Here is a 12,519-nt window from a genome sequence, read left to right as displayed (position 1 = left end):
CATCAGCTAACCATGGTCATAATGCGGGTCCAAGTTAATCCCATTAGGCCAATTTTAATGCAAGGACATACATGCAAGATGAACATCAGCTAACTATGGTCATAATGCGGATCCAAGTTAATCCTATTAAGCCAATTTTAATGGAAATTTTATAGCATTAAATTTAATAACACATCATCAATTTTGCTGACATGACGAAGGAGCATGCAGCTAGCATAGGATCTGGTGTGCTGTGTCGACCACATGCTGTCTCCTCGCATATCAACATGGGCTATGCAACTAGTATCAACTTAGGACTCACTGTGAAAATAGTTATTTCACTGAAAAGTCAAGAGGTTATAAATATATGTTAGAAAGGGGATGCGCTAATTACGGTGGGTGCTTGAGGGGTACCTCAGGTACTTCCTATCTAAACTATTTCCAACCGTTCATCAAAATAAGGACAATTCAGTAATGTTTGTAGTTTAGATTGGTCGAGCTCTCCCGTCTTAGAGAGAGAGAGAGAGAGAGAGAGAGAGAGAGAGAGAGAGAGAGAGAGAGAGAGAGAGAGAGAGAGAGAGAGAAGGCATATATATCGTCTTCAACCTCTGAACGGACAGGCACAGTCGATGGTCCAAGGTTGCGACTTGAGACGGCGCCCTACAAGCAACAGCGCAGCCGGCGAGCATATGGAGCGAGGTCAGCACGGAAGAAGGCTCTGACACTACGCTCCAGCCACAAGCACCACCGTCCCATGCTAGCTGCGTGCTCCTCCGATGATCCACTGTTTTCATGCATCACCACTGCCGCAAGTTTAACGGTTCGACGGAACGCGCCAGCTGTTGAGGAACTGCTTGCCTCAGCAAAGTCAGGGCACCGATTCGCCCAGCCGTTGCAACAACGAGGGTACTGCTCGGAGAGAATTAGCATTGGCCAGCATCAAATTTCTCTGCTTCATCTGGACTCTGCCGAGTGTCAACAGGATGGCTGCCGTTGCCCCCTCGAAGCGGATCGGAGAAGAACAGGATGCCCGCGAGTAGATCAATCCTTATCGCCAGTCCGATCCGCCACACAATCCCAGTTAAGAACAATTGATGCTCCACCAATTTGATGGCAGCATAATTAATCTTTCTCCATGTTGACACTACTACCCTTTCACTTAATCCCTTTTAAGGCCTTCCGCTTACAATCTCTTTTAAAACATCTGGTCCACCATTTTGTGCACACGTGCATGCCACTGCCCAACGGTTACGAGAATGGTATGTAATATATCGGAACCTGGTATTTGTAACACATGAATTACGATAATCGTTCAAGTAATACATCACAGTTTATATGATGAGTTACGATAGTACACAATTTACTACTAATTTGATAATTTTGGACAAAATTTACTATTTGTTTGTATTGACAATCAGTATTATTATCAATTTACTATAAAATGAGGCACGTGCTATAAAATGAGGAAGGAGAGTTGCAGTAATTTGACGTGAAGCAGTTCTGAGGACAATTTGGCAATACACAAAGAGATTAATTTACCATGACATAGTTACTGGAATCGGTACGTGCCATTGTACGTGTCATAATTTACTATACCTCGATTTTACCATAATTTGGACTAGGCACGATTTAGAGTCAAGGTGCTCCGAGGGACTGCATGATGTAACACAATGGAAAATAAGAGTAGGATACACAAACTATGGTATACCATGTCACATTGATTAGTTGTATTGCAAGACATGTATATCAATCCATCTTTTTCCTAGTAGAATGAAAACAGAAACAAAGTATATGAGATAAGATACTATAGCTCCATTTATTTTGAACTCCACAAGGATCAAGATCGTGTCCTGCACACCTCAAATCTGGTTGGAAGCTTATTGATCGGTGTTTATTGGGTTGTAAGGCACATAGAAGAAGAGCTCCGACCCAATCCGATGAGGACCCTTTTCCTGTATTTGTAGTGAATGAAAATTAGAACAAATGTACATGAATAATAGCAAGTAGGACTGAACAAAGATGGTAATAACATATATGGCTATAAGAAAGGAAGTTCTAGCTTGACAATAATATAGTGATCCTCGTAAGTCAGAAGCTTTGCTTTTATCTACTGGACACACTAATCCAGAGTTGACATGAGAACTAGCAAAATAGTACTAAAAGAAATTAGCTCTTAGGCACAGAAACAATAGGTTTTCCTGCTCCTCTGATCATCTAAGAGAACAACTGATTAATCTCATGGCCTAAATAAGCAAAAATTTGAGATAAATGGGTTCTCAATTTTTTTTAAAGAAAAGTGGAACAGCATCTTGCAGGTATATATCTTTTTCTCCCTTAACGAGGATAAGCTCCTTTGAACAGTAGATATGGAAGAATAAAGCATCTCAATCTGCAAGAAAGGTAGTAAAAAATTAGAATATACCACTATGAGGGAGAAAGTCAGAGCTCACCAACGAAATAAGAGGGCATGCTTGTTTCAAACAATCGAACTGCATGCAGCAAGAAAAACTAGGATTGGTCAAACCTTGTGGCTGCTCCGGATGAGATCGCCGGTTTGGAATCGTGCTACCGTCGCGAGAGGGAAATAGTGTCGCTGCCGGGCCGCCGCCGCCGCCCCCACGGATGGAAGTAGACTGGCTGTACCGCGTCGAGATAAATCAGGTCTCCATGGAAACCGTATCTTGTTGGATTGGGAAGGGAGTCATGCCGTAATGGACTCCGCCGGACCAGCGCGCGCCGCCGCCGTCACGGCCTCACGGGAGCGGCGAAGAGGGGAGAGATAAGAACGGAATATTTGCCGGTGATTCTTCTGCGTGCGTGTGGGCGTGTGGGGCGGGATTGGGGAACCGGCTTGGCGGCTCGGCTCGGCTCGGAGCAAGCTGGGCACCATCCCGGTGTGTCCACGCGCACTGGTCCGCTGGGTTGGACCCGGCCACAGAATAGGATATTCTATAGCCGACTGCAAAGAAGTAGTTCTAAAAAAAACTGAAAAATTATCACGACCCTTAGCCATCATAACACGCACATCTCATGTTGGCCAGCGGTTAAGAACTAAAGGAACCCGAACCCGGCCCATATCGATAAAATATGACCCTACTAAGAATCTAATAATTTATCAATCATCACGTGTCATGCCAACATGATGCGTGATTAATCAGAGGTATTTAGACATGACACGTACTACGCTGCAGCCTCGCAGGATGCGCACCATGCTTCCAGTGAAAAAGGCAGTGAAATTTTATATCCTGCCTCCCTGATCATGGTACTTGGGAGCTGGCACCACTCCTAATTAATTCACGAGAAAGGCGTGGCGAGGGTACGGTACAGGTGATCCCCTATAGGGGATAAGGATGATCAGGTACGGCTGTCGTCATTCACTTGCTTTGCTTCGGCGCCACATACGGAGCATATCAACAGTCGCTGTGATTACTATGCACATTGGCAGCGACAGATCTACAACATGTTTCAAGCGTGTGATACTCCCACGGATATTGCACAAAATCACACACACATGAGAGGGGGGGAGAGATCCTTTCGTGTGGAGGAGACTAGGGAAGCGAATGCATACTTGGGAATGCGGTATCAGCTACTAGCTAGCTAGATTTTTTTACATTTAAGAAAAGATTTTTTTTCTATTTTTATGCATCTAAATTAAACCACAATACATATGTTCAGGGAAAATAAAGTTAATCCTGCATCACAAAATAAACCATTCTAATTCCTTACACTTCCCCTTTCAAGAATCGAGCGAACACTTTTTTTTTTTGTCGCGTCCTAGAAGTGTGTGTTCAGAAGTGATGTCCAGAGCGCCCCGTACCCTCCCTTCTAGTTTATTCACGGGAATTTATGGGGCTGGACATGGGCCAGTACTCTGAGCCAACGGGAGCCACCAGAAAATACAAATAGAGAAAATCCGCAGCCACCAAGCGCTGAGGCTCCGACAACACATTGGGATAGCGACGTCTCCTGGGGACCAGGGGCCACCTTTCTGTCAGCAAAGCGACAGGGGAAGCTGATCAAAAGGGCGGGCTAGTAACAGAGCTATCAAATCTAAGATGGGATTGGAGGAGCAAGCATGAACAAGCCTAATGCAGCGATAGCGCATGTAGCTCAATAGTATCCTAGGTGTGTTCATTTTCTACCCTCTAAATTTTAGACCCATCACATCAAAGAGAATCTTGTCATTTAGAAATATTAAATAAAGTCTAATTACAAAACTTTTTGCACAGATGGGTGCTAATTCGCGAGACAAATTTAATGAGCCTAATTAATCCATAATTTGCCACAATGATGCTACAGTAATCATCCGCTAATCATGGACTAATATACCTCATTAGATTCGTCTCGCGAATTAGCCCTGGGGTTCTGCAATTAGTTTTGTAATTAGACTTTATTTAATATTTTTAAATGACAAGATTCTCTTTGACGTGACCCCTCTAAACTTTAGACCCCAGAAAACGAAGGCACCCTTATTCTAGATACGGTTTCGTAATTTTATAGTATTTAATGGCGTCGTGATTTCAGTGGCAGATGTTGCGCGTATGCAGACAGAATAGAAATTAATTAAATATTACCGCACATTGTAGCAGGTCAATTGGCATGGGTAATTACACATACAAACTCAGTGCAGACATATATCTTTAATGTTTTATTTTTTCCTCATGCGATGCTGCTGCTCCAATTTGCTCAACAATGTGATATTCAACGGATATTTTTAGCAATTGGCTGTTACTAATTACATCAGATATGACGTAGAAGAACTTTTTGCTGGATCTATGAATACTAACTAATGCCATGCGAAATGCCTTTTTTTTATATAGAAGAACTTTTTTCCATGTACACAAGTCATGCCTTTTTGTTCAGCTTTTGCAAAAAAAGAAAAAAAATATGATCTCTGCAGATATGCTTGATCTCTTTGAAAATTACCGCCCTTTAAAATACTCATAAACTACGTACAGACCATACGCAAATAATGGGAAAATAAATCATGAAATGACTAGATGGAAAATTAATGTATGAGATGTGTAGGGTATATTCCCTCAGGCCCTCAAGCAATTTTTTTCTTAAAAGCTGTCAGGAGCACTAGTCCATTATTTAAGAAAGAAGATGAGGCACCCGCGAAGGCCGGCGCTCGAACGCGGGTGGGCTGCCCGAGCCCCAGCTGTGGCGAGCCAACCGAGCCCCAGCTCGGTCCTCCCCTCAAGCAAAGCTTGTGCCCGAACTTTCGGCACTGCCATTGATGGAGACAAGTCTTTTGGCCTATGGCTCTAAAATACTATCACATAGGCCCTGCCTCTCTGTGCCAACTTCTGTCGCAGCTCCACGGAGAGAAAAGCTGAAGTGCTACCAAACAGCAGATTGTACAGAACTGAGAAGTGAGAACTTATGAGTAAGGAGCTGAAATTGTATTATATACTGAGACTCGTTTTGGGATAGTTTTTGTGCAGCTTTAATTTTGCAAAAAAATAAAAAGAAAGAAAAAAAAGAAAATCTACGTTTTGACTAGCTTCTCCCCATAAGCTAATGAATCCTTCACTTGCATATTATCACGCCAAATGGTTGTAAGCTTTTGAGATTTAGTTAAACAGCAAAAGCCAAAGCATGGGTCTGTGTATTTCATATTCATAATGCCGATGTTTAATGCAAGGAATCATAGGGATCTACGGACATCATGCATTGCTTTATTTATTTATTTATGAGAAAATAGACAAAGCGTTCAGAAAACAATGTTAACGAGTAGTATGTCCCATTTGATCATTTTGTTAGACAAAATATATATTCACAGCGTGGATGGATCGCAGCTTGCACTGTGGTCCCATAATTGGCAAACATACATTAGTTGGGAGTAATGGGCTGTTTGGATGTCTGTCTTAGGCGCCACACCGCGCCTAAGGTGCGGCGGCCGATTTGGCCGCCACACCTGTGGTGCGAAATGTGTGGCGTGGCGTGTTAGTCAGGCATCTAAACAGCCCTTAACTATTACAGTATGTCTGTGAATGTATTGTGTGTAGAGGGAACAAGGGTTTCATTTATCACCCATCCTAAAAATGGGGACCAATATTCATGATTGATGTAATAACCATAAACTTCGGTGTTTTAAAATGAAAAGAAGTTCAAGACTCAATTTTAATCGGTCTGGCAACATAACTGGATGAGGGGTTCTGAAATTATTGTGTTGACTGGCTGAATTTTCTGAAATCAACAACATACAGAAATCATTGGAACGGTGTATTTTTCCTTCATAGTTAAGTATGCCACCACAGCAGTGAACCTTGTGAGTAGAAAATAACTAAGCAGAACAAAAAAGCATCAAAACCAGTAACCTGTAGCTTGCTCGGAATTCCGGTCCTCGAAAAAAAAATTGTTGCGCTTAGTAATGAAAAATTCGCAACATCACAGAACAAACCTCGCCCCCTTTTACTTGAGACCACACCGTGCCATACAAAATTGACTAATCGCTCCTTATATTTTGGCTTGTTTTCCTTGATAGTTCACAGAGAGTTTTGATTCGTTTCATTTGCTTCTTTATTTCACTCGCTCATTGATTGGGAAGTGCCCAGCTGCACAGCGAAAAAGGACTATTATGATTGGGAAGAACGTATGTAACATCTAGCAGTGGCGGGAGGACTGCGCACGTTTTGTGAACCTTTAGCTAAAGATCAGATCATGTCATAGGCCTGCTGATGTACCTGTTCTTCTTATTACTGGTAGGCACTTATGCTGCCAGCATTGCTTGGAGAGAGTAATTGCCCTGCTACTAGTTGCCGGCCGGTGGTCTCCCATAACCCCAATCGGGGCATCGCCGTGGTCCTTATGGTGGTCAAAACCCCTTGAATCGCTCGTCGTGGGCGCCTACTACTAGCTAGTGTTTAGGCCACCTTACAGCACAAGACGACAGATCGAGCGACGCAATAAGGCCAATCTCAATATAAATACGATAGAGGTGCTATAAGCATTAAATATTATATCATATCAGCAAATTTACTGATATAGCAGAATCATTACGAGAAGAGAGAAAGGAGAGTATTATAAAATGAGAGAGAAGTATCATTACCGGCACAATTATCAAATTACCAATCTTGATAACTGTACAATGACGCTCCCCGCGACACTCGCCACTGATATTGGCCTTACATGCCTAGCGAGACGCCGGCGGGTGTACGTTCAACTCGATCCTCGACGACTTTACCTGCTCCTTGCCTGCTGCTCGCATATAGGAGTAACTGTTGTACACTACGGAGAGTATGTAGATCCTTTCCATAGATCCAGAGTCCTGATTTATTTTGAGCTCCAAACAGGCATTCCTAGTCTCAGCTCCATATATGGCATGCATGCATCTTGTTTCATTAGCTTTTGTTCACGTCGTTCAATGCCTAAAGGACGGAGATGACATCTTCTCCTCTAGTAAAATGATGGGCCCCGCGTAGCGTCGTTTCTCGGGTATTGAAGATAGCCGTAGTACAAGCCATGTGTGTCTCTAAATAATGCCAGAGCAAGCTTGGAAAGCCAATCCAAAGACTCGCTCCACGCAACTGGTGGCTCTCTTCCTTACATACCTGTTGCATTGCGTGCGTGGTCCATCATGAACACGTACCCGTAAAGTGAAAGACTTAGCTAGCTAGATTGAGTGGATCCGTGGGGTGGTCCAAGTAGGCCCCAGGCATTTATATATTGCGTTGCCGTAGGGCCCGCTGCTAGCTTGGTACGCCATAATTTGATATATACCTAAATAAGTGTCGCTTGGAAAGCGTGTTTACCCCGTAAACACGCTTTTCGAACAATACTTATTTAAAGAATAGGAACGTAAGGACATACGCTAGCTAGCTCTATGTATACGTACAGATCAGGGGTTGATGATCCCCGAAATAGCTCTACCTCTACCTATCTAATCTACTGGCATGGCACCTACTACGTACAGAACGTAACCCATGGTCGTCAGGTCAGGGGTTGATCCGCGAGCTGCGGCTGAGGCCATCGGCCCATCGTCGAATGGAGCTAGAGAGCCGAGAGCGCGGGCGACGCCGAGTTTTTCCGAGCTGGTGTACGTCTGCGTTTGGCGTGCACGAGACAAAGAGGAGCAGCCAGAGTCGGATTAAGTAACGATCACGTGCCGCAGAGCGACCGGATCGATCACCGGATCCCATCGTCGACTCTACATACGCTCAGCAGCCCACTGGCAGTTGGCACCACATCGTACGGACTGAGGCTACAGGAGCGCGGTCTTGTAGGTGGCTGACAGGGGTCCCACACAATTTACTAGACACGCGTCTTCAGCGCGCGGTGCAGAGAAAAGGCGTTGCCTGTGCCAAAAACTCAAAAGTGTTTGCCGACAAACGCTTCAGTTCTGCAAAGTTTTTTATATGCAGGCACCGTACCCAGTAAAAAGCGCAACGAACGAAACATTAGACCCTTAGCTTCCATAATACGTACTCCACTACTCCAGTAGTAACTTCCATTACATATACTTTGTCAAAAACCCAAAGGATGTAATGTAGCTTTCTTGTTGTATTTTTATTTCCAGATGGTTGTATTTTGTATAAGATATGCAGATAGGTCGATGCACAATCGGTGATGTAAAGATCAAATGCCCAGTGGTTGTCGTTCTTTTCTACTTGTGAGCTTACCTTTTTGCACGCGTTGCGTCAATTTCCTTGTTTGATTTTATTTAATCTTTTGATAAAGCTAAAGTTGATCATATACTTTCCCAGCATGATCCAAGTGTGGCTAGTTTGAAAGTGCAACTTTAGTTTCGGTTTAGATTAATAAAATAGATAAGTTATATTATTTGACCTCGTAGTAAACCATCGATATGGCACATAACAAATTCTGTAATGCATTTTTGTACTTGGAGGGGATTGAGGGGGAATTTTGACTTGTTAGGGATTTAGTCCCTCTCAACCCCCTCCAATTCCCTTCAACCGAACAAGTCTTTCGTGGGATAGGTTGTGCATGTGTGTGTATTCATAGTCTACAGATTTGTACTATGTTAAGAAAAAGAATTCTTCATTTTCCATGGTTAGATGGCATGCTTCAATGCCTCGTCATTTTCCATGGGCACACACGTACACTGTTCCAAAAGTAGTTCTGTACGTATGTGGCACAGTGATGACTATCTAGCTTATTAGCACATCCAAAAGAGGAACTAGAGAAGTCAACATTACAGGTAGGGGCAAGAAAAGGTGCAGCTAGCTCTACGTGCAGGCTACACATACAGCCGCAGCAAAGCAAATAGCCGATGATCGACGGCCACTGCCGCCGTACATACACCCCTATGGCCGCAACAGCAAAACGGCTACGGCCGACTGCCCGATCGATCGACGACTCAATAATGGCGACGGGGGCCGCGAGAGATGGCGGGCGATCGAGCGCCACCCGCGGCCGGTCCCCGGCCAGCCGCCCGCCGGAGGATGCGCCGCGCCGAATGCATGGACGAAGGCGAAGGCGACATGGCCGCATGTGCTGTTTTGTTTCGTTGCGAGGTCATGCCATGTAAGCTGTAGTGAAACGTACGCCTTGTCGTTGCTAGCTAGCTTGCATCTGGGATCCTATATTCGCTGTGTTGCATATGTGTGCAGGTCGGCAGGTGTACGTGCTTAACAGTGAGCGAGGAGCCTTGCTGCTTGCATAGTGCTTTGATTAAACTAGCTTTGTGCTTTTCACCGTGTGGTAAAACTTCAATTTTACCTGTGCCGTTCGCCCTTCTTCACTCCTCCTTCAGATTGCTGCACGACAAAGATTATTGAAATGCAACTAATATAATGCGGGCAAAATACAGTAGATAATAAGTAAACATCTGTTAGCTAATCTGAAACTTCTGTCCAAGATAGAGCGATCGCTGGACTTTCATGAGAGATACGTGTGTTTCCAAAAGTCCCTTTTTTTTGTCTGACTGAACTCGGCCCTGATTAATTCTTACGTTGGTCGCTACGGACCTACCAAACGGAAACGTGCGCACCCCCCGTCCACTGGCTGTCTGTACTCCCCCGGCCGGGTAACTTGATCTCACGGACCAGTAGTGCAACACCAGTTGGGCGCTATATTATTTAACACCCGCTTAGCACCACGATTTCTGTTGCAAATTAAGCTCGCTCGCTCCCTCGTACCCCCACCTCACACAGACTGTGCTGCTGCTAGCCGTACCGTGTAATGGAGCAGGAGCTCAGCCTTGAGCTCACCCTCTTCCACGCCTCGGCCTCGCCGGAGCCGCCGGGCTACTTCGTCTGCATGTACTGCGACCGCAAGTTCTTCAGCTCGCAGGCGCTCGGCGGCCACCAGAACGCGCACAAGTACGAGCGCAGCCTGGCCAAGCGCCGGAGGGAGATCGCCGCCGCCCTGCGCGCGCACGGGGCGGCCGCCGCCGCCAGCCCCGGCGCTGCCGGAGTCGTCTTCGCTGAAGATAAGAGGGCGAGGGTGGACGAGCAGCTGCAGCCTGCTGCAGTTGCCGCTCCGGTGCCTGCCCAGCCGAGCAGCAGGAGGAGGTCGTCGGAGCATGGCTACGGCGTCGAGCGCGCCGACGAGCTGGACCTCACCCTCAGGCTTTGATTGGTTCCTCTTCAATCCTCCCCCTCCACCTTTAATTGGCCCCGTTTGCTTAGATAATTCGATCTTTATGCTGGTGAGTGCAAGTCAGCTGTGTTTCGAGGTAACCGTGTGCGTCAGTGTTGGATTCCATCGATCATATCAATTCCTCATGTACTACTAGTTGTGTAACTGTGTTCTTCTGATGGAATTTATCGGCCGGCAAGAACTATTGCCGGCCCATCCTGCTATCCAAAGAGCGTGGTATTTGGTGTGCTCTTCGGTTGTGTCTTGTGTCCTGATCTTTGTTACGTTCTCAATTATTAGAGCTTTCAGTTTTTAGCAGGCAGGCATCGATCTTTAATTGAAATAATCTGTTGGGAGCTTCATTCTTCAGGTGATGTACGTACTTAAATTGTGCATACATATGCCATGTCAAATAGTTAAACTTCGACTAATTTGTGATGCAGTGGCAATGCTTCTTATCCTGTACCGAGTACGATTGATATCTCGGGTGCCCCTGCCCCATATATTGTTCTGATTCCGGTATATATCTCTAGCTCTGTGCATGCTAGAATGATGATGGCCCGCACACTAGTAGCGTGGGTATCTATTGTCCTTCTCAATTAGCTACTAGAACTTTTCAGGATCCCCATCCAAGCAAATTCCATAGGGGATCGGAATATTATGCATTCCCATACATACTTTCCTGCTAACCACAGAATGATCAGCACATCGTCACGAATTTGCAAAATAGGGTCTTCTGGAACCCTACTGCAGGATTTCATGCTACATGACAAACACATGTCATGCACCTTGCATTTTCTAACTCATGCCTGCGCCCAGAAGATACGCCGCCATGTGAAATTGAATTGGTTCCGATCCTGTGAACATTCAAGTCGAATATCTACACTCCAAGCATGCATCCCGTTTTGAAATAGGAGAACTTGTGATCCAGTGTAATTCGTTTGATAAATTTCAGGGTTGCATGTAAATTTGATGAGCCTTTTTCATACCGTACTGCTGTTATTTTCTCTATCCCTCATAGTCTCATCTCCCCGAAAGCAAGTATAACAGAGGGTGCCTAAGGCATTTCTTGTTTATACGAAAGATTAAACGGTCTCGCTCGAAGCCTCATGTCTAGTATTTACAAAAGATTATTTACCCAAGTACTTGAAGCTCCACATAGACATTTGACCTTGCAATGCATTTGTCCATACATGTATATTTGGCCACAAATCGAAGTCATGTAGACTTGGTCTCATGGGAACATGTTGAATGACTAACTCAATGTTAAAGAATATCATCTTTGCTAGATAAGCATAATAACAAGTAGATCAAAACCATAAGAATACGAGATACCGAAGACATCACCGCTTCTGAAAAAGAAACCATAGAAAAACCAATTCAGGTGACCCTTCGTTATACCAAGAAAGTTACAATGCACAAGAGATTTAATTTACAACGAGTCATCTCTACTCAACCATGCACCTTAGAGATTTACCCACTTGTGAAGGATTCATCATAAATGAATCTGGTATTTCACAACATATATCAAAATGCTTCATTCGCCAAAATGGAGAGCTAAATAAGAAAGAGTACACAAACTACATGGTGCGGTATCCGCGTCGTAAGTGATGGGCTTGGACTCTGGTTATCAAGAAGTAGAATGGAAGGTTTTGTTTATCCAAGTATGTGTACATTCCTTTACTGATTCACTATTTGTGATGTCAGCCATATATTGAGGGTTGGAAGCATTTCTGTCCTTTCCTTTCGGGTATTGCTGTCTATTCCATTTACGTGTATCTAGACTACTCTAGGTTCTATTGTATCTGCTTTTAAATAACGACGGACTCTAAGTAGCAGATTCCCACTGTTGTGGTCTTTAGTGTTTAGATAAAGGAAATTTTATTGATGTTAGAAAATTACATCAATGTGATAATATTTCTGCAAGATCACTCCTGACCTCTACATAACTTGGATTGCAGGATAATGAAATAACATCATGCCGCGGTGAACTAC

General features: G+C 44.4%; 1 protein-coding gene and 1 long non-coding RNA gene across 3 annotated transcripts; one reads left to right on the top strand and one right to left on the bottom strand.

The window, feature by feature from the left end:
* Positions 1 to 1,624: 1,624 nt before the first annotated feature.
* Positions 1,625 to 2,829, bottom strand: LOC112882406. 2 transcript variants are annotated; one of them, XR_003226663.1, is made up of 3 exons: positions 2,504 to 2,829; positions 1,838 to 1,931; positions 1,625 to 1,741 (listed from the first exon to the last, which is right to left on the bottom strand). It is a non-coding gene; the product is annotated as an uncharacterized LOC112882406 (long non-coding RNA). The 2 variants fall into 2 exon arrangements; XR_003226662.1 differs by having other exon boundaries at positions 1,720 to 1,931; positions 2,504 to 2,828.
* A 7,209-nt stretch (positions 2,830 to 10,038) lies between these two features.
* On the top strand, positions 10,039 to 10,893 carry LOC112882439. Its single transcript, XM_025947506.1, has one exon. It carries the CDS (start codon positions 10,126 to 10,128, stop codon positions 10,519 to 10,521), a length of 396 nt encoding a protein of 131 aa, XP_025803291.1. The 5' UTR covers positions 10,039 to 10,125; the 3' UTR covers positions 10,522 to 10,893.
* The last annotated feature ends 1,626 nt before the right edge of the window (positions 10,894 to 12,519 follow it).

The sequence above is a fragment of the Panicum hallii genome, chromosome 2, assembly GCF_002211085.1.
Source record: "Panicum hallii strain FIL2 chromosome 2, PHallii_v3.1, whole genome shotgun sequence".
Lineage (NCBI taxonomy): Eukaryota > Viridiplantae > Streptophyta > Magnoliopsida > Poales > Poaceae > Panicum > Panicum hallii.
This window is presented reverse-complemented; position numbering and strand designations above follow the sequence as displayed.